Raw genomic sequence first — 26,033 nt, forward strand, 5'->3', positions numbered from 1 at the left:
AATTGTTAACTTGGTTCAAACGCTTTGGGTAGTAGCCTTCCACAAGCTTCCCACAATAAGTTTGGTGAATTTTGGCCCGTTCCTCCTGACAGAGCTGGTGTAACTGAGTCAGGTTTGTAGGCCTCCTTGCTCGGACACACTTTTCAGTTCTGCCCCACATATTTTCTATATGATTGAGGTCAGGGCTTTGTGTTGGCCACTCCAATACCTTGACTTTGGAAGTATGCTTTGGGTCATTGTCCATTTGGAAGACCCCTTTGCGACCAAGCTTTAACTTCCTGACTGATGTCTTGAGATGTTGCTTCAATAAATCCACATAATTCTCCTGCCTCATGATGCCATCTATTTTGTGAAGTGCACCAGTCCCTCCTGCAGCAAAGCACCCCCACAACATGATGCTTCCACCCCTGTGCTTCATGGTTGGGATGGTGTGTTTCAGCTTGCAAGCCTCCCCCTTTTTCCTCCAAACATAACGATGGTCATGGCCAAACAGTTCTGTTTTTGTTTCATCAGACCAGAGGACATTTCTCCAAAAAGTACGATCTTTGTCCCTATGTGCAGTTGCAAACCGTAGTCTGGCTTTTTTTATGGTGGTTTTGGAGCAGTGGCTTCTTCCTGCTGAGCAGCCTTTCAGGTTATGTCGATATAGCACTCGTTTTACTGTGGATATAGATACGTTTGTACCTGTTTCCTCCAGCATCTTCACAAGGTCCTTTGCTGTTCTGGGATTGATTTGCACTCAAATACTTATTTTCCACCATAATTTGCAAATAAATTCATTAAAAATCCTACAATGTGATTTTCTGGATTTTTTTTCTTATTTTCTCTGTCATAGTTGAAGTGTACCTATGATGAAAATTACAGGCCTCTTTCATCTTTTTAAGTGGGAGCACTTGCACAATTGGTGGCTGACTAAATCATTTTTTGCCCCACTATGTCTCTTATACCTGGAACAGGCCATGTAGATACTGACTCACCATAAAGTGAATCATTTTGGTACTACATCCTTTTTACAATGCTTGAATTTTACAGTACTTGCAAATACTCTAACTATTTAAACTATGTTATAATTGCCAGATTAGGCACTAGCTGAATCAAGGAATCTAGAGATAAGAACATACTTCATTACTGCTCCTCTTGGCTCTCAATATCTAACTAGAAAAAGAAAAATAATCAAAATAGCTTGATATTGAATTTCTATACAGTACCAGTCAAATGTTTGGACCAACTTATTCGAGGGTTTTTCTTTATTTTGGCTATTTTCTACATTGTAGAGTAATAGTGAAGACCTCACAATTATAAAATAACACATATGGAATCAGGTGGTAACTTTGTTGGTTACTACATGATTCCATGTGTTATTTCATAGTTTTGATGTCTTCACTATTACTTTACAATGTAGAAAATAGTACAAATAAAGTAGGTGTGTCCAAACTTTTGACTGATACTGTATTTCAATGTTATTGAGACATAAATGAAAATTAATAGATTTATTAGCACAATTATTATCAAATATGATATTACAATTATAGGAATATTTTTAATATTTTATTTTTGTGTATCTTATATACATATGTAAATAAGGTATTTCTATTTATTTATTTTTATAAATTAGCAAACATTTCTAAAAACCTGTTTTTGCTTTGTCATTATGGGGTATTGAGGAAAATATAATTTAATCAATTTTAGAAATAGGCTGTAACGTAACAAAATGTGGAAAAAGGGAAGGGGTCTGAATACTTTCTGAATGCACTGTAAGAGTATGGGTTGTGAGGGTGAAGAAGATGCTGAGCTCAGTAGCTCATGCTCTTCAACCATTGACAAACTGGGATCACAAGCATTTCCTACACTTTTGCCAGAATTGCCCTTTGGCCAGTCCATCCCTGCCTGGAGGGCTGCAGTATGTGCAGGGTCCTGTCTCAACCTAGCACACAAACAACTAACAATCACCCAGACCTTGATTGGCTGCCCTCTAGGGTCAGTGAGGAACATTGTCATCATATTGTAAGCCACAAACATTCGTATAAGACCGATGGCTCTATCTACTGGTCAACTGCTGCACTGCAGAGGCCTCTTCAGCAAACAGGTGCTCTCCGGAACGGTTCCTGAACAAAGATTGGCAACCTTGATCAAAGAGACAGACACAGACTCTGTCTGGCAGAGATAGATGTGTAGCATGCTGTGAAGAATGCAGTTGACCCAATAACATTATTTACATCATATTCCAAATGACATGTGGAGCTCAGTGACGTGTTATGTGGGGTGGCAGGTAGCTTATTGGTTAAGAGCACTGGGCCAGTAATTGAAAGGTTGTTGGTTTGAATCCCTAGAACCAACTATGTGATAGTCAGTCTATATGCCCTTGAGCAAGGCACTTAAGCCTAATTGCTCCAGGGTTACTATTTTTGATATGAAAAAAATAAAATGTACAGTTCACACACTTGTACATGTGTGAAACAGTAGGACAAATGTAAGCACCCACCTAATTATTATATAATAGTGCATTTTGTATAACTTGTCACTTGATCAACGGTATGCATTGCAATAAGGAGGATTTGGGGTTATTTCCTATATCATAGGCTGTTGGTAACTAATGATCACTGTGTCTGGTCTCTCATCTCCAGCAGACGGATATCCCGTGAGTGGTTCTTGGTAGTAGGCCTAAGGTAGTGCAATGCATGAGTTCAATTGTGGTTCCACACACATCTATAGTGTAGAGGTGAATTGAATACAGTCAGGAACGGACTGGGACCAGAAATCGTCTCAGGAATTTCTGACACCGGACCTTTTTTTTTATACCTTTATGCCCCCATTATCAGCCCAATAAATACATTATTGTGCAAAACCCCCAATTTCAACAGGCCCAGTAGGCTAAAGATGGCCCAGCCCATCTGGCATTTGCCAGAACTGCCCTATGGCCAGTCCGACTCTGAATACAGTCCAGGGTTGCTACCTACATAATTATAATTACAAATAAAATTCAAATAAATTAGACAAAAAAACTACAGATTGGGTCCATGCATATCTGATAATAGATAGAATATAATATAATTTAGGTCCAATAATTCAGACATGTTTTTTATTTTTATTCTAGAATAAAATACGATAGAAAAATACCCTGCAGAAAAAGAAAATAATCCTTACTGTAGTTGTAAGTGGAGACCAGCCTCCTCGATAGCATCGTCACGTGACTTTCCATAGCAACGGGGAAATTGTCATCAGTTCCGCTCGGAAAGAAGTGTAGCAAGTACAGTAAGGTTTTACCAAGCCCGGCATTCGAATAGGACAGTAATTCTATCGTCTGGTTCTATATTTGCATGTATTTGAGCAAGGCGGACAGTCTTCCGAATAGGACTGCTCCATTTATTATATGAAACTGCATCCCGAAATCATGAGTCACCTATACCCAGGGTAGGTGCCATTCTTTGGACATTTTCTACAGGTTGACGTTCCCTAGTGATGATAGAGGTTTTAGTAGGGCTTGTCTACAGACCCGAATGATAGGGTAGCCTACTTGTTGACAATTCTAAGACTTTATTATTCATGTTTGAAATATTTTTTTACTTCATTGGCTATTGGACTCTGTTTAAAGAAATGCTTGACTTTATGGAATTGAGTGAACAATAAATATTAGTAGCGAATGGAGAGAACGGGACGCGAACTCGGGTCACCGGCGTGAAAGGCATAGCCTACACCCTACGCAGCTCGCCAATAGGCGTAACTGAATTGGTGGGAATTGTAACGTGGTTCAAATACAATATAAAAAGTTGTTAAGGACTTTATAGCTAATCATATTTTAGCAAATAGCAACTTAACCTTGATCCAGCTACTGTCATTGAAACACCTTGACGGTTACGCCAAGAGATCCCGAACCTCTTGACGAGATCGACGGGGTGTTACGTTCAGGTCGCTACATTATCACTTCCTTCGATAAAGCGCTTCTATAAACGAAGTTCCTTGTGTGTATACGCCTCATGGCAAAAACTGTTTTTTTGTGAATTTTCAGGGGGTCACCCAACCGGGACTTGAACGCTGGTCCAGTGAATGTCATCACCTTACTTTAGCCATTACACCAAGAGATCCGATCGTAACAAAAATCACGAGGTGTTGTGTTAAAGGGATAGTTTACTTAAATTACAAAATACATATTAATTTCCGTATGACAGAAATCCATACTTTGGTTTTGTTTACCTGGCCACTGTTTCAAATGCTAACTTTTTAGCACTTGTGGCACACATCTAATACAAGTCAATGGAAACAATATAAGCATTTTCACGCTTCATGTCCAAGTCCTCCTAATGTATCAAATCAAATATTTCAATTATTTTGTTACTTTGAGATGATTTGGACGGGAAGCGTGAAAATGCTTATATTGTTTCCATTGACTTGTATTGGAAATGTGAAACATGTTTTTTTTTAAAGAAAGAAAAAAGATGTGGTCAGATTAACAAACCAAAGCAAGGATTTCCGTCGTACCTTGTCCATATAGTGTTCACAGGGTAAGGAAACTAATATGCCATTTTATAATTTGGTGAATTATCCCTTTAAATTCGCTGCAATATTATTATTAAGTAGCATATCTTAGATTGTATCTAAATCATTTGGCCACTCAGAATATCTTTGTATGGGATGACAAGGTATTCCATGCTCTTGGACAAGCTCTGGTGACCCTACCCCGATGAGAAATCTGTACCGGTGTTATTTAGAGCAGGAGAGAAAGACATGGGCACAAAAGGGCGATTGGGTTAAGTGCGCTATCCATCCCTTAATTCCTAAGGTAATCAGACACGGGTAATAGAGCCAATAGTTGTGGGGAAACTGTAACGCTTTAGGAAATCAAGTCTGTGTTGGAAAGAGCTAGGCAGAATTGAAGTTGAACACATCCGAGGGTAGACCTGACACCATGATAGCCTAGTTAATGACAAAAACAACAACATGGAAGTTTTTTTTTTTTTTTGTAACTAATGGCACAGATGATTCATTGACATTTAGTCTAGATGTTGTAATGATGAAATTAAGCATAATTGTTACTTTCAGAGGTGATGCAGACTGGTGAACCACTTTAATTCATTAGACAGGTATTCTCAATCCATAATACAACCCACTATAAAGGAGAACAGCCAAAATGAATTACGTTACTGATATTAGGCACATTAAATGGATACAGTATGATGTTTTCACATAAAAAATAAATAACCTTTCTGTCATAATGTAATAGGACTTGCCTTCTCTCTTTAGGCTACTTTCAGCCTACAACAGTCTGACAGACAAACACCTTACTGGATACTTCAACAACACCCGGATCAGGAGACATCTCCAGAGAGTTGGCCTGGTACGTCAAGTACACCAGTGGTTAACACTCATCAGCAATATTCCCCTCAAAGTTTGTATTAGTTGATGATGATGTAGCTTTGGTCCCGGGCATTACAAGCCACATGTAACACCTTGGACCAGAGCAAATGATGATGATGGTGAGGCAATAAGGCACAAGACTACAGTCCTAGCTAAATTCTTTCTTGAGAAATTGCTCTTGCTAAGAAACTATTTTTGTTTCTTTTTGATCCATTCAATTAAAAACAATCACAGTAAGGTACCAAATTGTTACCCAGAAATGATTTGATATCGAGATAAAAACAGCTGAGCTGGACCTTTAATTAAAGCAAATTTTCTGCAATTCAGCCTCCCGGGTGGAGCAGTGGTCTCGGGCACTAGCTGTGCCACCAGAGACTCTGGGTTTGCGACCGGGAGGTCCATGGGGAAACGCACAATTGGCCTAGCGTCGTCCGGGTTAGGGAGGGTTTGGCCAGGAGGGATATCCTTGTCTCATCGCGCAGTAGCGAGCCCCTGTGGCGGGCCGAGCGCAGTGCACCCTAACCAGGTCGCCTGGTGCACGGTATTTCCTCCGACACATTGGTGCAGCTGGCTTCCGGGTTGGATGCGCGCTGTGCTAAGAAGCAGTGCGGCTTGGTTGGGTTGTGTTTTTCGGAGGGCGCATGGCTTTTGACCGTCTCTCCCGAGCCCGTATGGGAGTTGTAGTGATGAGACAAGATAGTAACTACTAACAATTGGATACCACAAAATTGGGGAGAAAAGGGGGTAAACATTTTTGAATTTTTTATCTGCAATTCTACACATTTTGCTATGGGGTGGAGAGGGAAAAATGCAGTTACAGCTAATTTCCTGCAATTCTACTCATTTTGCCATGGAGTGGAGATCGTGGCAAATTGAGTGACTGTCAGTGACTGACATAGCGAGAGAAAAACTGCTGATGCACAAACACATTTTGAAATTGCACCTGGTGTATTCTACTATTCTTACTCTCAATAGTAAGTTGAGATCCAGACTTAGTTCCTAAGATATATATAGTACCAGTCAAAAGTTTGGACACGCCTACTCATTCAAGGGTTTTTCTTTATTATTTTGTTCCTAGACCGTCATTGTAAATAAGAATTTATTCTTAACTGACTTGCCTAGTTAAATAAATATTTTTAAAAATAACTTTCAATGTTCTTGATATTTTCAGGATTGACTGACCTTCATGTCTTTTCTCTTTGCTTATTTGAGCTGTTCTTGACATAATACGGACTTGGTCTTTTACCAAATAGGGCTATCTTCTGTATACCACCCCTACCTTGTCACAACACAACTGATTGGCTCAAATGCATTAAGAATGAAAGAAATTCCACAAATTAACTTTTAACATGGCACACCTGTTAATTTAAATGTATTCCAGGTGACTACCTCATGAAGCTGGTTGAGAGAATGCCAAGAGTGTGCAAAGCTGTCATCAAGGCAAACGGTGGCTACTTTGAAGAATCTCAAATATAAAATATATTTGGATTTGTTTAACACTTTTTTTGCTTACTACATGATTCCATATGTATTATTTCATAGTTTTGATGTCTTCACTATTATTCTACAATGTATTATACAACTCTTGAATGAGTAGGTGTGTCCAAACCTTTGACTGGTACAGTAATATATATACAGTGGGGCAAAAAAGTATTTAGTCAGCCACCAATTGTGCAAGTTCTCCCACTTAAAAAGATGAGAGAGAACTGTAATTTTCATCATAGGTACACTTCAACTATGACAGACAAAAGGAGAAGAAAAAAATCCAGAAAATCACATTGTAGGATTTTTAATGAATTTATTTGCAAATTATGGTGGAAAATAAGTATTTGGTCAATAACAAAAGTTTATCTCAATACTTTGTTATATACCCTTTGTTGGCAATGACAGAGGTCAAACGTTTTCTGTAAGTCTTCACAAGGTGTTCACACACTGTTGCTGGTATTTTGGTCCATTCCTCCATGCAGATCTCCTCTAGAGCAGTGATGTTTTGGGGCTGTTGCTGGGCAACACGGACTTTCAACTCCCTCCAAAGATTTTCTATGGGGTTGAGATCTGGAGACTGGCTAGGCCACTCCAGGACCTTGAAATGCTTCTTACTAAGCCACTCCTTCGTTGCCCGGGCGGTGTGTTTGGGATCATTGTCATGCTGAAAGACCCAGCCACGTTTCATCTTCAATGCCCTTGCTGATGGAAGGAGGTTTTCACTCAAAATCTCATGATACATGGCCCCATTCATTCTTTCCTTTACACGGATCAGTCGTCCTGGTCCCTTTGCAGAAAAACAGCCCCAAAGCATGATGTTTCCACCCCCATGCTTCACAGTAGGTATGGTGTTCTTTGGATGCAACTCAGCATTCTTTGTCCTCCATACACAACGAGTTGAGTTTTTACCAAAAATTTATATTTTGGTTTCATCTGACCATATGACATTCTCCCAATCTTCTTCTGGATCATCCAAATGCTCTCTAGCAAACTTCAGACGGGCCTGGACATTAAGCAGGGGGACACGTCTGGCACTGCAGGATTTGAGACCCTGGCGGCATAGTGTGTTACTGATGGTAGGCTTTGTTACTTTGGTTCTGGGATTTTTGCTCCCCGTTCTTGTGATCATTTTGACCCCACGGCGTGAGATCTTGCGTGGAGCCCCAGATCGAGGGAGATTATCAGTGGTCTTGTATGTCTTCCATTTCCTAATAATTGCTCCCACAGTTGATTTCTTCAAACTAAGCTGCTTACCTATTGCAGATTCAGTCTTCCCAGCCTGGTGCAGGTCTACAATTTTGTTTCTGGTGTCCTTTGACAGCTCTTTGGTCTTGGCCATAGTGGAGTTTGGAGTGTGACTGTTTGAGGTTGTGGACAGGTGTCTTTCATACTGATAACAAGTTCAAACAGGTGTTATTAATACAGGTAACGAGTGGAGGACAGAGGTGCCTCTTAAAGAAGAAGTTACAGGTCTGTGAGAGCCAGAAATCTTGCTTGTTTGTAGGTGACCAAATACTTATTTTCCAACATCATTTGCAAATAAATTCATAAAAAATCCTACAGTGATTTTCTGGATATTTTTTTCTCATTTTGTCTGTCATTGTTGAAGTGTACCTATGATGAAAATGACAGGCCTCTCATCTTTTTAAGTGGGAGAACTTGCACAATTGGTGGCTGACTAAATACTTTTTTGCCCCACTGTATATATATATATATATATATATATATATATATATATATATATATACACACACTGAGTGGACAAAACATTAACGATACCTGCTCTTTGTGAAAGCTATGTAAAAGCTATGATACCTTATTGATGTCACTTGTTAAATCAATAGGTAGCATTGGAGTCAACATGGGCCAGCATTCCTGGGGAACACTTTCGACACCTTGTAGAGTCCATGCACCAATGAATTTTGGCTGTTCGCAGGGCAAAAACGGGGGTGGGGGTGATTAATATTAGGAAGGTGTTCTTAATGTTTTGGTCGGGCTAAGCGATCGCTGATTTCGCTATGCCTGGAACCAGCCTGTATGTCCATGATAATGATATTGATGCGTGATTTCGACTGGCTCATAAAAAGTTGTATCGTCTCGTTTGGGCACGGTTCACTCTATGTATGGTACTACACAGATCGAAATTCAAAAGTGAAACATTGTTTCTGAGGTTGGACAGGCAGACAGCGAGTCTTATATTTACCAACGCTGAACCAAACAAAATGCTACTGTAGGCTTTGAAGTAAGGGGAAATAATACCGAGTTGAGATAGCAGGCATAGGTGTGTCCGTGACCGCCAATACAGCGCGGCTTGGAACGCTGCTCGTCCAATCAGCATCCAGGATCCAAACAACCAGTTTTGTAATGATGATGATCATGATGTAGTGATGATGACTGAAGTGTATGGGAGACAGAATAGTAAGATAGTAAAAATCTTCTTTTGAGGACCGTACAGGCTAATAATAACACTTCCTAATGTGATGTGTGATATTCTATCAGATCACCAGGAGTGGGCGGATTGTCCCAGACAAAGAGTACAGACACAATGTGATGCAGAGAGCGCACCAGAGGCATGTGAGGGAATGCCTGGCCCAGGCCATCTTCCATAAGGTGCTGGACATGGAGGTGAGAGAGGGAGTAAAGTGATGTTGCCACTAGAAGCTGACCTTGGGTCAGTTTTGCATTCCCCCAACTAGTGTTTTTAATTTTAGTAATTGTTTTTACCTTTATTTAACCAGGAAAGTCCATTGAGACCCGGAGTCTCTTTTTCAAGAGAGACCTGGCCAAGAAGGCAGCAACAATCAACACATTAAATAATTAAAACATACAACAATAAGAACATGATTTAGCCTAAATAAAATTGCATTTACGCTCCTGAATATGACCCTGTCCTAGATACCATGATCCCATTGTTCTGATCGGTGGGTTCTTCCTGCATCTGCATGAAACGTAAACATTGTCCTTCTCATCCAGCGTCTCCATCAGATCGAGATCAAGAGGAAGTTGGAGGATTTTGCCCGGAGGGAGAGAGTACATAAAATCAAGGTGCCTCATTTGGATATGAATATTCTGTATAACCTGTGACTCCTTTGAATGTATTGTATCAAACATAATCGTTTGCAACCCAATGTCTCTCATGTATTTTGGAGGGAGTCGTGAGTAAAGGTATTATAACCATAGTCTTTGTCTTGGTGAAGGTGGAACGTTCCAAGAGGTACGAGGAGGAGATAATCCATATCCTGTCTCCACGGCCGCCCACGGGCCCCAGGGTCTCCCACGCACAGCATTCTGGCCCAGAGGGGGAGCACTCTGAATCCTCTGAATCTGTGAGTGATGCCTCTGAGACTATAGCAATTAAGGCAAATGCACAATAACAACACTTTTGATAATGACAAGGTAATGCCGGATAGTTGTGACAAAGGTTCAGAAAATAAGTATCAGTGTTGGCGATTATGATGTTTGTTTTTAAACTTGATCACGTTTGACGTTTTAAGAGTTATTGTTACAAGAGTTATACACATGTAGCAAATTGAACTTTGTTTCAACCACACAGCAGCCATGGAAAATGTATTTCATTGGTAGCTATAGGCTGTATGTTGATGGATGTGTGTGGAGCTGGTTCATGGCCTGCGCATCCCAAATGGCACTCTATTCCATATATAGGGATGGGTCCTGGTCAGGAGTAGTGCACTATATAGGGAATAGGGTTCCATTTAGGATGCAAACATAGCCGTACGTGCTGAGATAGTTGCCAGGTTGGTGTTGACATTCTAGTCAGCAGGTCTGAAGAACACTTCTCTCTTGTGTTTGCTCAATGTCTCGTTTAAGAGTGTATTCAATGTGAAGTGGTGGGATTACACAAGTTTATCTTACGCTTTTGAAATGTAAGATGTGGTAGCTTAATGGCTGAATCAACATATGTCGAGGGGTGAACGCCTGCCTGGTTTTTCTGGCTTTGATTGTTGTGTTTACTAGAAGTTAGATGGTGTCTCTTGACAAAATCTGCAAACAGATGTATCACAATCATGTTGGGGCTTGTTCAAATCTTACTATATAGTGTTGCCAAAAATACTTCAAATATCATTAAAAGCACTTGGTTAAACATACACTGAACAAAATATAAATGCAACATGTAAAGTGTTGGGCCCATGTTTCATGAGCTGAATTAAAAAATCCCAGACATTTTCCAGATGCACAAAAAGCTTATTTCTCAACAACAAACAATTGCACAAATGTGATTGCATCCCTGTAAATGATCATTTCTTCTTTGTCAAAATAATCTATCCACCTGACAGGTGTAGCATATCAAGAAGCTAATTAAACAGCTGGATCATTACACAGGTGGACCTTGTGCTGGGGGCAATAAATGGCCACTTTAAAATGAAATGTGCAGTTTTGTCACACAACACAATGCCACAGATGTCTCAAGTTTTGAGGGAACGTGCAATTGGCATGCTGACTGCAGGAATGTCCACCAGAGCTGTTGCCCAGAGAATTGAATGTTAATTTCTCTACCATAAGCTGCCTCCAACGTCGTTTCAGATAATTTGGCAGTAAGTCCAACCGGCCTCACCCCGCAGACCCTGTGTAACCACGCCAGCCCAGGACCTCCACATCCGCAGGATAGTCTGAGGAGTTTTTATGTCTGTAGTAAAGCCCTTTTGTGGAGAAAAACTTCTTCTGATTGGCTGGGCCTGGCTCCCCAGTGGGTGGGCCTATGCCCTCCCAGACCCACCCAAGGCTGCGCCCCTGCTCATTCATGTGAAATCCATAGATTAGGTCCTAATATATTTATATAAATTAACCAATTTTCTTATATGAACTGTAACTCAGTAAAATCTTTAAAATGGTTGCATGTTGCATTTATATTTTTGTTCAGTGTAGTAAATTTGTAAATAAGAGCATGTTTAAAATATTGAAACATTTACTATGATGAGCATTTAAATGTCCATCAGAATAAAAAAAAGCTTAGAATGTATGGTTGATGTGTGTGTGTGTGTGTGTGTGTGTGTGTGTGCCTCAGCCGGGCTCGTCTCGACCCAACACAGCTCCAGGGAAGATGCAGAGGCCGGTGCGTCTGAAGCCCATCCATAGTAACAGCACCACAGCCTCCCACAGACACACCTCCCCCTACAGGCCCCATGACTCCTCCAATGAAACGGACCAGCCTTTCAACTGCATTGTGAGACCACCAACGTCGACTGTATTATTTATAACACTATAGCACACACACACGTACGCAGACACACACAGACTTACGGGGTTGGCCACCAGTGGAGTCTTTATCCGTTAGTCAGAATTCCATGCATGTTTTATTGCACTAGCTTGCCTTTGTATTCCCAGACCCGTATCCGGGCAACTTGTAATTGAAGCGTTATCACAGGAATTTTGTATTTTCTTTCCAGATGGACAAAGACTCCAGAAGACATTTGACCGGGACAGAGTTTTCCCGTGGTATATCCCCCTACCGCCTTCCAGTCATCAACAACTTTGTTACCCCAGTGCCACCACCGACTAAGAGGAAAGAGAGGGGCGGTTTTAAGGGTACCCCCAATGGCACTTTCAGGGGACGGAGACTGCGCCCCACCACGGCCCCAAGTGGTCCCGGAATGACGGAGGTCTCTCTCTTCTTTTCTCCCTTCCTCCCTCTCTGTCTCTTCAACCATAGTTCCCTCCACCCTTCAGATGACACATGGTAGAGTGTCCAACCATTCTATAGTCAAGTCTGATCAAATGCACACTACTTTATGGGAGTGCGGGTCGAAAAAAGTCGGTATAAAATAAATAAAATCCGCACACTCGTGAACTCCACCACGTACCTTTATTAATAAACAAACAGAGTTGTTGGAGACGCTTTGGTTATGAAATTTCACTTTCTTATGATATAAAATACATTTTACCAAGACAAATATGATTATTCATGTTGTGAATTGTTCCGTGGGGTCTTTCTCTAACGTAATCATTAACATGATATCAAATAAGTCCGATTTCGTAACCTAATACATCCGATAATAATCACTGAGCTCTGTTGGCATAGCGATGCAGGGTCCTCGTAACAACTTTTGAGGATTTTACATTTCGGGATCGTCGTCTTCAAAATCGTTATCTGCGGGTTGCAAAAGAGCTAAATTAGCATGACACGAGCTGAATTAAATGTAAAAGGCTTTGAAAATAAAAAGCTTGGTATAAGCTTGGTATGCTCTGTTAATATTTCACAGAAATACGCTTAATATTAAAAGCGTATACAACAATATGAAACTACTACATGTCATGTCTCAAACTCGATATCCATCTTACCCCTATATTGTTTTTATGTCCTGTGGATTCGAGAAGAAAGATGATGAGTTCAACGGGAAAGTGAGCCTGTCAGGTAGCCAGTAATTTAGCCTTAATTCTTGCACAGAATCCAGCCTAGCTGACACGATGCAATTTTCCTGATTTTAAAAACAACGTTATTTTAACTGATAGAGAAATTAGGTTTGGACCATTGCTTTTCTTAGAGGATTATCTACATAATTAACATAATTCTACCCATTTGTCAAAATATGCGTTTTTTGATTGGACATTCTACACATGAGTAAAAAAAAAAAATCTCAACAATAAACACACAGTGATTTTTATGTCAGACCAAATCACACTTCTCTCAGATATACTATGCTTCAGTACCAGTGCACAGCTGCAATTTATAGTAGTTTGATTACAAGGGCTCTCCAGATAGGCACAGTGACTGTAAGTTAGCTGCCCACTTCTATCATACCCAATAGAAACCATTCAGGTTTTATGGTGCTTACTTAGTGTAATATAATAATAATATAAGCAATTTAGCAAATGCTTTTATCTGAAGTGACTTACAGTCATGCGTATATGTCCCCAGCGGGTACTTACTGACCTAATTATTCCTTTGCAGTATTATAAAGGCCGCAGGACACATTGAAAACAAATCTGTTTTTGCTTCCAGGACTCTACTCTCCCGCGGACCTCTGTGCAGAGCAAAGTATGTGTGAGCATGGTGTTCTTTGGGAAGACAGTGCACCTGTCACATGACCTGATGGACATGAGGGATGAGGTGAAGGTGTTCCAGCAGCACTGTGGGGGAGAGAACCTGTGTGTGTACAAGGGCAGACTCCAGGAGGGAGGTCAGTATGGGAACACGCAGGAAGGGAGGTCAGTGAGGGTGTGACAGGGTCTATTCGGTCTTGCCCAAATAAAAAAATAACTTTTTTTAATAGCACTTCATTTTTTTTCTAATCTCAAACCATTCGCATGCAGATTGCGTAAACATCCCATAAAATATGAAATACTACAATACAACGTATCCACTTTACCTCTATTTCTTTTTTAGAGACGTTCCAGTTTGTGTCGCGGCGCCACCGTGGCTTCCCCTTCAGCCTGACGTTCTTTCTCAACGGGCTGCAGGTGGAGCGCCTCAGCTCCTGCTGTGAGTTCAAACACAGGAAGGGTTCCCGGCTAGGCGGCCGCCACGGACATTTTGGATTCTCCAGCACGGAGGGAGCCTCGCCCTGCTACAGGTGAGATACAGTAACAGCAGGATTTTAAAAGTACGCGTTACGGTCTGAGAATGGAGTGGTCATTTCGAAAGCAAAGATGTTATCCTGAGTGTTAGAAAATGTATATTCAATCCAAACTCTTTTTTTTTAGCACCTCTATTATCTGAATTTGTCAATAAAACCCCAATTATGATGAAATCTCAGTGATACACGTTCAATGTCTGCAGTTTAATCAGGTGCACAAGGATACAGTATGTGAGGTCCATTTTCATTTTCCAGGTGTATCATAGCCATGGGGTTAGACAAGAAGCCCACCCCTCCTCCAAAGAGAGTCAAAGAGGAAATCATAGTCACCCGCCCTCAAAACACTGGGAAGGACACTGGAGTGGAGGAGGAGATGATTGGTAAAGACAGTCACTCTCAACCAGAGCCTGAGACAACTCAGCCACAGGACATGGAGACAGAGATCAAAGAAGACATTCCAGAAGAGGAGGACAAACCAAAAGATGGTACACTGAGCTACACAGATGGAGACCTGAGAGTTATATCAATATTATATTGACATTTTGGTAATACATTACTATAGCCCCCCTTACATGCATTTATAAAGCCTTTATAACAGCTACAGTTGAAGTCGGAAGTTTACATACACTTAGGTTGGAGGTACGACGTTCATCTGTACAAACACTAGTCTGCAAGTATAAACACCATGGGACCACACAGCCATCATACCGCTCAGGAAGGAGACGTGTTCTGTCTCCTAGAGATGAACGTACTTTGGTGCGAAAAATGTAAATCAATCCCAGAACAACAGCAAAGGACCTTGTGAAGATGCTGGAGGAAACAGGTACAAAAGTATCAATATCCACAGTAAAATGAGTCCTATATCGACATGACCTGAAAGGCCGCTCAGCAAGGAAGAAGCCACTGCTCCAAAACCACCCTAAAAAAAAGCCAGACTATGGTTTGCAACTGCACATGGCAAAGATCATACTTTTTTTTAGAAATGTCCTCTGGTCTGATGAAACAAAAATAGAACTGTTTGGCCATAATGACCATTGTTATGTTTGGAGGAAAAAGGGGGAGGCTTGCAAGCCGAAGAGTACCATCCCAACCATGAAGCACGGGGGTGGCATCATGTTGTGGGGGTGCTTTGCTGCAGGAGGGACTGGTGATCCTAACTGACCTATGACAGGGAATTTTTACTCGGATTAAATGTCAGGAATTATGAAAAACCGAGTTTAAATATATTTGGCTAAGGTGTAGGTAAACTTCCAACTTCAACTGTACATGAACACATAACATCCATCATAGGCTGTCATAAACAAGGCATAAGTTACCAATATTTTTGTGAAAATGATTAATAATACCTAGTCAGTTGTCCAAATGAATGTACTCATCTGAAATGTGTCTTCCGCATTTAGCCCAACCCCTCTGAATTAGAGAGGTGCGCGGGGCTGCCTTAATCAACATCCACATCTTCAGCACTCAGGGAACAGTGGGTTAACTGCCTTGCTCAGGGCAGAAAGACACATTTTTACCTTGTCAGCTCAGGGATTTGATCCAGCAACCTTCTGGTTATTGGCCCAATACTCTAACCACTAGGCTACCTGCCACCCCATAATAGAAGCGTAGTCGTTGCTCTGTCTAACACTCTATGGTACAAGATTAAAATCATCTTATTAATAAGATAGTTAATCATGTTAAGAATAGTTTTTTATGCTATGGAGTCATAAGGCGCTATTTGTTTTTCCCAACAGACTATGAAGAGGACTTTGAGGTGGATGACGAGGGGCAGGCTGAGGACAGAGGAGAAGAGAAAGACAAGAAAAGTGTTCCTCCCTCCAGCGAAAGAGACGGAGAGGATAGAGAGAAAGGCGACCAGTCTGACAGTGAGGACGATGACAAAGTTGGTTAGTTAATAATCTTGAAAAATCTTGATTTATAATCAAAGGAAAATGAATTAAATAGAAGAGTTTACACCCCAATCCAAATATAGTCCACTTCATCCATTCATCGTTGATTTCAAGCCAAATATATCACACTTCATCCCTTCATCGTAGATCTGAATCCAAATATAGTCCACTTCATCCATTCATCGTAGATCTGAATCCAAATATAGTCCACTTCATCCATTCATTGTAGATCTGAATCCAAATATAGTCCACTTCATCCATTCATTGTAGATCTTAGCTCTTTAAATGATAAATGTTCAATTCCTTTGTCTCCTGTTAACACTGTCTCCCTTGTAGAAGAGAGAAGGTCAAGGTCGAGGTCAGACTCCAGCTCCTCAGGAAGTGACATGGACGACAGTGAGGCTGAGGCCAAGGAGGACCAAGCAGTCAACCAGGCAGCTGACCTAGAGGAGGCTCCTCCCCAGGCTGAACAGGCAAAAGACACCCCCACCACCATAGCACCTGATCCAGACCAACCACCCACAGAGGATCCCACCACAGCCACAGAGAGCAGCTCTCCTACACCACCCCAGACCACCTCGACTGGGGAGGAAGACACAGAGACCTTGGGGTACAGCCCTGGGGACAGCACAGCGAGACCCACAGAGCTTGAGGTGTCAGACACAAGTGGGCTGTCGGAGGAGGGGAAAGGGGATGATGATGGGAGTGCTGAGGCTAAGGAGGAAGACGACAAGGAGAGTGGGGCTAAGGCGGAGGGTGAGTCGACACAGGAGGAGGAGCCTGAGAGGGGTAAGTATGTACCGTCACATCCAGACTCGCCTGAGTGAGAGCTGTACCCCTCCCCTCCCCGGGGGCCTTTTCCATAATCAGAGCTGTTAATTTTTCTATATAATACATTAGTTGAGTTTGATATATTTACATGTATACAGGCCTTTACATAAGAATCCATCGATTTTAATTCTGAGTATTGTGAGATAACAGGTCAGTTCGGATGGTGGAAAAGGTGATTCTGTGTGTTGCTTGGGAGAAACCATTTCCTGCTTCATTTTGGACCTGCCTGTCCTTTTCTCATTCGCCTTCACGCCATTGTAATTGTGATGATAAATAAGATGGCTGTTGGAGCTAAGTGGGAACATGCTTTTTTTGGTCTCACCTGTGTTTGTATTCAAGTGCGTGCCGGTGTTTTTGGACTTTCATTTGATAAACATTGTAATGTACAGATGTAGGATTTTAATTTGAGCCAGTTTGCTACAGCAGGAAAATAATCCTTAAACAACAGGAAATGTGAATTATTATGTGGATTATAATTCAAGGACCTTTTTGTCGTCTAAAATTTCAAAATGGAAATTACGAACTTCAGGAGGCTTTTTAAACCTCAAATACACTACAAGTTTTACATTTCCTGGATTGCAGGAAAGTTCTCCTGCAACTGATCAAATTAAGATCCTAGATCTGTAGAATGCCTCTGAGGAATTTGTATTACTTCACCGTAGTTCTTCCTCAGAATTGGTTGAACAGATTTAACATTCTTAATGAACAACTTTGTACTGTATACCTGACAAATTATGTCTGAAAATACTGAGCTGAGGATTGCGAATGTCTGTTTTGGGTTTGCTCTCCTGTGTTCTTTGTTAAGTTGATGTAATTTTGGCCAACACAAAATATATTTTTTAAATTTGTTTGGGCCCATGAACTTTATCTCTGTATTACTTTTTGCTTGTTTATTTAGCAGGTTAGCGTTTTTTTGTCATGAATCTTGTTCTGGGGGCAGCTCTGTAGAGTGGTCACTAGCTGGCACGGCCACAAATCATAAAATCAGATTTTAAACATAACCATAACCATGACATTAACCACACTGCTAACCCTAATGCCTAAAACCCTAACCTTAAATTAAGACCAAAAAGCAAATGTTTTTTTTTTATGAATTTGTACAATATAGCTGGTTTTTACTTTGAAGCTGGCCTATCTAGCAGAAATTGGTCAGTTCTGCCTCCAGGGCCAGATTCATGACAATAAATGTCAACCTGCATTTATTTCATGCATGCTGAACATCTGAATGTGATATACATTATACTATTCTCCTTCAATTGGCTAATGTAAATATTAAAATGAGTCTCTCTCTGAAATGAAGTTTCATTTTACTTTGTTCTGTCTAATGTCCAATCATTGCTTTCAGTTTATTTTGTTTTAATGGCTCCTCATTATGTTATTTTTGTATATGATTATACTGCTTGTGTTTGTTGACATGTAAAGGTCATTCATTGCATGCTTCACATCTCTGTCTCCTTCCCACGCCAAACCCAAGCCAAGTCTGTGCAGGAGAAACTAGCAGAGGCCATTTTGAAGGAGGCTCAGAGTCACTCAGAGCCAGAGCTGAGTGACACCAGCACTGAGACGGAGGAAGACCCCACTGAGAAAAACCAACAACCGGACACCATTGGTAAGAGCTCCAGTTATTTGTCCTTAATTAACACCTGTGCAGTATATTTAGTGTGTGAGAAAACGTCATTAGTCAGTCACCTGCCGCCTATTTTTTTCCCGCAGGTACGGAACCAGAGCAAGCCGGGGCTTTTACTCTGGAGCGTCAGATCAGTACAGAGGAAGTGAAGTGTGAGGAAAGTTCACTCAGTGCACAGGAAATTACCTCACAGAGTGCTGCCGAGGGAAAAGAAGTTGGGACTGAGCTGAAGGAAGAGGAGGAAGATGGTGCACCGGAGTCTGAACAGATAACTGAAGAAACCAGTGGTGTGACAGAGGCGAAAGAGGAGGATCCAAAAGCCAGTCCGGAGACGGATGATCATGAGGAGGCGGACAGCAAAGTAGAAACAAAGGGGAAAGAAGAGGGTGAAGAAACTAAGGGCAACCAGGAAGAAGATGAGGCTGTGGATCTTCAGGCGGGCGAGGCAGCTAAAGCAAGTGATTCTGTAACTAGTAAAGAGCAGCAGGAAGAGAAAAACACAGCAGATCCTGACATACCACCTAGTGAGTCAGAGGAGATGAAAAGCACCAAAGATGAGTCATCTGCACCAGAAGAACCAGGGAGCAAGACTGAGATAGAAACAGCTGTGACGGGTGAGGCAGGGACTGAGGTGGCAGAGAGTGAAGCAGTAGAGATGAAAGCAAAGCCCATTGCGGATTCAGAGTCCCATAGCCACAAAGAGATGCCTATAACTGACAAGGACAGGCAGGGAGATGGGGAGGAGGACACGGTTGGAGGTACAGAGACTGAAGTCACAGCAGATCATTCAAGCAGCGTGTCAGAGAAAAGTGGAGATACTACTGTCTGTGCTGAAAAGACAGCAGAGGGAGCTGAGAAGAGTGAGGATGCCCCTGGAGAAACCGAAGCCAAACTTGAGAGTGACACAGGGGAGGCTATGAAGGAAGACAGACTAGAAAAAGAAGCTGGTCCGGATGAAGTTGGAGGAGAAACTACTACAGAGGATAAGGCAAGTGATAAGGTAGAAAATGACTTTGCCCAAATTGAAGAAGGGAAAGTAAAGGATGGTGAAAAGACTGGAAATGATAAGAAAGAAGAAAAGCAAGAGACTGAGGAAGTAAATACTGGAGAAGCTAAGAGAGATGAAGAGAAAGTTAGTGAGGGTAAGGTAGACAGAAGTGAGAAAGATGGGGAGGATAACGCAGAAGAGGGGACACAGGGTGGAGAAAATGCTGAGGGGAATAAGGCAGAGGAGGGAGAAACAGATGACAGCAACAAGGCAGCAGAAGTAGAAGATAAGGTGGAGTGTGAAGAGAAGGTTGGACAGGCAGAAAAGGAAGACGATGATGGAGAGGAAATTGTAAAAGAAGAGGGCAAGCTAGAATGTGGGGAAATGGTTGAAGAAAATAAAGCAGCAATAGTATCTGAGCATGAAACAGGAGAGAAAGAGGGAGAGGAAGTAGTTGAGGAAAATGTTGTGGATGCAGAGGAAGCCAGTGAACTTAAAGCGGAGGAAGGAGAAAACATGACAACAACTGAGGTCAAAGTTGAAGAGACTGAGATCAAAGACAATGTTCAAGAATCTGTATGTGATGCGGACGAGAATGATGAATTTGATGTAGAGAGTGGCTCTGCTCCAATTGTTGGAGATAGCACTGCGGCCAGAGATGAGACCCTAGTCAGCAGGAAAGAAACAGAGAAAAAGGACAGTGAGGTAGATTCTGAAAATGGAGAGACAGCTGCAGCCTCTGAAGTTCAGAGTGACACCGCAAGAGAGGAGACAGAGTCCACAAACCAAGATACCCAAGGCAAAAACAAGGTAGATGAAAAGGACAAGGAGGCAGAAACAAAGACAGATGACCTAAACAAGGTGGAGACAGAGGAAGATCCTAAAGAACAGGAAGAGGCAAATGACAAATGTGAAAATACCAAAGTAGATCAGGATGCAGACACAGAAGACAAAGAATCTAAGGCTGAGGAATCTAACAGAGATAGCCATGCTGGTTCAAATGTAAGGGACCCAGAGCCAGTTAACACTGGGGCTGAATCCAAAGAAGAGGCTATGTCAGAGAATGCTGATAAGGAGACTAAGAATGTCAAGGAGATAGAGGCATCTGTAGAGTCTCAAGAGCAGTCAGAACTAAAAACTCAGTCAAAGGACAGAATTGTAGATGCTACACTTGAGAGTGCAGATAAGAACCCAGATACAAGCACAGATAACTTGGATGATGGCAAAGAGAAAGTTAGTGATGCTACTACAGAGGTGATTGTTGTTTCTGAAGAGAGACAAGCTCCAGCTTCAGAACCCAGAGCTATGGAGCTAGAAGATACTACAGAGACGGAATCAGATCTGAAGGAAAAAGAACATAAAACGGAAGACGAATCCACAGAAGGGGCAAGCAAGCCATCTGAAGAAGGAGCCAGCGTTGTCCTCAAACCTCAGTCAGAAACACAACAGAAAGAAAGCAGTGCATCAGGTAAAGACGCTAATGTACTTGAGGAAAGTGTTAAAGCTGAGGACCATGCTGCAACTCCAGAGACCTTGGAGAAAGGAGACAATAGGGATCTTGTAACTAACTGGGTGAATGTACATCAATCCTCAAAGTTCTTTGAGACATTCATAGAGCCCCTAGATGACTTTACTTCTGACAATGTCATCAGTGAGTCTAATTCGGATGCCAGGGCTATAGCGCCAACACACATGACCGAAATTTCCAGACCAGAGAGACCTACTAAAACGGCAAAGACACCAGACCCGAAACCTGACGATCATGATACCAATGCCTCGGAGAGGAGCGCAGCTGTTGGAGGCGGAGCTGGCACCATTGTTGAGAGTATAGTTACGGAACTTAAAGAGGCAGCCCCATCCACAAAGGATGACAATGAGTCAAACAGTAATAACAAGGTGGAAGTGATCCAGTCAGATCTCAGTAGTACTCACTCAAGAGACGATGACGCCAGTGAAACTGGGCTAACAAAATACTCTCTCGAGGTGGAAGAGGGAACAGAAGTCACTCTCTTCACACTCTCTGCTGAACTTGAAGACAGCAGTAGAGAAGACACAGCTGGGCCACGGGAGGAGGGTCAGGGTTATTCAGAGGAGCTCAAAGGAACAACAGGGATGTCTGAGGATGACAAGGACAAAGATATGACAATGCAGGGAGAAACTGATCTGACAGAAATGTCCAAAACTGATGTTGAAAGGATACAGGGCTCTAACCATTCAGCTGCCAGTGGCAGGCCTGAAAAGATCATTGAGGATCCAGCAGAGACTGGAGAAACCAAAGACAATTCCAGGTTGGATGAGCAACAAACATTGCAAGAGATAACCGTCCTGACAACGCTTTCCAAAAATGGAGATGAAATACAGGAGCAGTCTGAGAGTCCAGAGAATCACTCTGAATCTGGCACAACGTCAAGAGAACCAGAAGACACCAAAGATACAAAGGAACCGAAAGAGCAAGAGGCTGCAGAGGTTACAGAAATAACAGAGCTAAGAGCCACTTCTAAATCTGAGAATGAGAGCCAGGAATACTCCCAAAGTGTACAGCTCCGTTCTAAACAACTGGATGGAAGCAGGAGGGGAGACAAAGAAGATCTACAGCTGATTGACCAGCTGAGCACCTGCTCAGTGGAAGACTCTTCGCTGTTTGGCCACACCTCATACCCTCTGTTGACAACTGCACCGACTGACAGTAACTATTAGAAAGCAACAGGCTGGCACAAGGGTAAGCTGCACCATTATTCCATTTCTATATATCTGAGATTTGTTGGTATCTGAACAAGAAAGTAAAATAACACATAGGCCTTTTATTTGGAATGACGTTTGCTCTATCTATATTACAAAGCACTTGAGACAATCAGATGACTGCAGGATGACCAGGAAGGATATTCTTCGACATCACATTCTTTCCGGAGTTGCGTTATTCTTGAGAGGGACTTGCTGTAATGGTTCTCATGAGAGGACACTGCAGGAACAGTCGCTCCACAATTGTGAATACATGTTTGAGTTTACTAAGAGCTTTAATGATTTCCATCTTTTTTTTACCAACAAAAAAAGTCTGGGTCATGAAAACGTGTCTTTATAAAAAGTTTTGATAGTAGCATAGATGTTTACAACCATCCCTTTTTGGGGACAAACAGTGAGGCCTTGTCTGCTGGAGGTATCAAGCACAGGTGCTGTCACCAGCCCCCTGTAAACAGATACCCCTCAATTCACGCTGCACAAATAAATAAATCATTCATAGTCGTTATGCCTGGTGGAGGCCAGCTTGCCCCAAAGCACCTTAACACACTTCGCAAGGCATGGTTGTGTGATGATTGGTTTGGAGAGAAAATAAAATACCACTGACTTAAAGCACTACAACACTTTCGCGTTGATGACAAAGACCTGATTTAATTATTGTTTGGCACGGGCGAGGAAATACAGTTGGCTCTTTATACTGGATGTATAACCTTAATTACACAGATAATGTTCGGCGTTTAGACACAGAAAGAAGATGTATGAGATAGGTTTCCATATTTTACATTGTGATAACTCTCCAGAGATTTGTTTCACTTTATCTGTAACGTATCCATGATCTGTTGTCACAAATTGTATCCCTGCATTTCCATTCAACTTTCTAAGTGATTACAATGTATTCCTTTCGAGAATTTTGAAATCCAATTTAATGGACATGCATTGAAATCAAATTCACCCAGTTCATTTGAAAATATTGTATGTCAAACATACAATGAACGCCTGCTGTACACAACTACACAAACAGTAATAATAAAGACTTGCCTAGTTAAATAAAGGTTCAATAAAAGGTCAAAGGTCAAACATACAGTAATAATAGTTGGAGAAATTGTGAAATGTCTTATGTAGGAAACAGTTTGTGTCAAAATGTGTTGCTGCTAACACATCTAATACCTGTATCATTCTTGGTTCGTTTATTTCTTCAGTTGGGGTGGCAGGGTAGCCTAATGGTTAGAGCGGTGGACTAGTAACCGGAATGGTTGCAAGTTCAAATCCCTGAGCTGACAAGGTACAAATCTGTCATTCTGCCCCTAAACAGGCAGTTAACCCACTGTTCCTAGGCTGTCATTGAAAATAAGAATTTGTTCTTTAACTGACTTGCCTAGTTAAATAAAGGTAAAAGTAAACATTTCTTCAGTTGCCATTCATTATGAATCCTGTATTTAATAATGAGGTGTTTATTGTCACAAACAGTGAATATGTGCAGTGAAATGTGGTGTTTTACAGGGTCAGCCATAGTAGTCCGGCGCCCCTGGAGCAAATCAGGGTTAAGTGACATTGCTCAAGGGCACGTCGACTGATTTTTCACCTTGTCTGCTCGGATATTCAAACCAGCGACCTTGCAGTTACTGACCTAACACTATAACCACTAGGCTACCTGTCGCCTAATTTGGCATAGTTTGGTTAGGATTCTTCCTGTTTACGTATAAATTGTTTACGTATATATCATATCAATGTCAAATCATCTAGAATGAAACTTGATGTGATTTCTAAATTTTTTTGAAAAATAAAAGCACAAATTGACTGAGCATTCTGAGGCTGAAATATGGTTTTACGGAATGCAATACTATTTTCAAAACCCCCCCAAAATGGCCAAATTATTTACAAGACATAAAAACCAACTAAAATCGAATCAAACAGTTCAACACCATGAACAGAGAGAACAGAGTAGATAGCTTTAGGAATACAGATAACGATGTAGCTTATTCTTCTTTCACCCAAAGTGAACGCTCAAGACTAGATAAACCGATATGTCTATGTGATAAACGTATAAAAAAAGGTTATGACCTTATGAATGTTCATTCCTATGCTTCTTACCATTTCCGTCAGTGGGTGGAAACGGCATATTCCTCCTCAGTTCATCCAGAGATGGACCTTGGGAATCATGTCATCCTCGTTATAAGGTTGTAATGTACTTCCCACTCTAGAATGCCCTTCTAGCCAGTCAGAAACGAGTATTGAACAATGCCATGGCTTAAAGAATAAATAACCCCGACTTACACCACTTACTTTAAAGCTGAGTTGCGCTAAAGGTGTTTGCCTTGGCACATTTGTTATTGTCTCTGTTTTGTTTATCAAACGGAGGAGGTGTGTATCCAGTGCCGTGGCCCTCTGCTGTTCTATCCTGTGTGCAAGGGTGTCAGAGGGAAAGAAAACAGCGGTGGTTGTCTGAAGTCACGTCTTTGTTGTTGTAATATCGCAAACGGACGTGGCAGTGTCACCGCAACAGATACCAACTTTAAAGGAACTTAAAACGACAATCTGCACCATAGGGTTGGGGTAACAGAGGGCACATCGAGGGAACAGAGGGCACATATATAACATACTAATCAGGGGAAATGAGAACCAGGTGTGTGTGTCATCAGACAAGGGGGGGGGGGATTCCGTGACAAACATGACACCCCAGGACCTAATAACCACGCTCTCTCACTTTCACGTTGAGTAAAAATACAATTTATTTATGACACTTTTGATCTACTGCCAGGACATTTCTAACGGACAGACAGACACTTCAGCAGTAGAGCACACATACACACATTCAACTCCAGTTACTGTGTCCCTGGAGACCGTTGCCAGGCACACTGCTCTTTATTCCCTTCTCTCTGCACACACACACACACACACACACACACACACACACACACACACACACACACACACACACACACACACACACACACACACACACACACACACACACACACACACACACACACACACACACACACAGGGCTGGCCACCAGTGGAGTCTTTCATTCATGTTTTATTGCATTTGCTTGCCTTTGTTTTCCCTGACCCGTATCCGGGCAACTCCACCTCTAACCGTTGCAGTAAAGTGTCTCTAATGTTGTACCCTGCTCAAAACAATGGGTCAAGGCGAGTACTGTATCTGCCACAAAGCTCAATTTGATCATTACAGGCCCAGACATGACATTTGTGGAATTCCTACTAGTACTGGATTTTACACTCAACTTGGTTATGCCTAGCAATCTAGTTTGTGCACTTAGAGAAAGGAAACGCAAGCCAACATGCCCAGATAGAGAAGAGATAAATGTTTTAACTCCCTAAGTGAAACTTTAATTTAACCCACTCTTACTCTAACCCCACTGCATGTTTAGGAGATGATGATATCCTTGTCTGGTCCCAGATAACTTTGTGCTGTGTAGTCAACACCTATGATCATTATCAATGCCAGGCAATGACAGATCTAGGATCAAAATAGTGATGCCCTACCTCAGAGTCCAGACGGCGTGGGCGTTGAGTGCATACTCCAGCTCGAAGCAGGAGCAGAGGGCGGCCACGTGACTCCGACCAGG

General features: G+C 41.8%; 1 protein-coding gene across 1 annotated transcript; it reads left to right on the top strand.

The window, feature by feature from the left end:
- Positions 1 to 3,220: 3,220 nt before the first annotated feature.
- Positions 3,221 to 24,239, top strand: erich3 (glutamate-rich 3). The gene is made up of 14 exons (XM_020497514.2): positions 3,221 to 3,411; positions 5,239 to 5,332; positions 9,337 to 9,462; positions 9,811 to 9,882; positions 10,035 to 10,163; positions 11,861 to 12,019; positions 12,243 to 12,455; positions 13,796 to 13,973; positions 14,180 to 14,366; positions 14,625 to 14,854; positions 16,106 to 16,258; positions 16,598 to 17,050; positions 18,567 to 18,701; positions 18,806 to 24,239. The coding sequence occupies exons 1-14, from the start codon at positions 3,371 to 3,373 to the stop codon at positions 22,402 to 22,404; spliced, it is 5,769 nt and encodes a 1,922-aa protein (XP_020353103.2). The 5' UTR covers positions 3,221 to 3,370; the 3' UTR covers positions 22,405 to 24,239.
- Positions 24,240 to 26,033: the final 1,794 nt, after the last annotated feature.

Source organism: Oncorhynchus kisutch, linkage group LG13 (genome assembly GCF_002021735.2).
Source record: "Oncorhynchus kisutch isolate 150728-3 linkage group LG13, Okis_V2, whole genome shotgun sequence".
Classification (NCBI taxonomy): domain Eukaryota; kingdom Metazoa; phylum Chordata; class Actinopteri; order Salmoniformes; family Salmonidae; genus Oncorhynchus; species Oncorhynchus kisutch.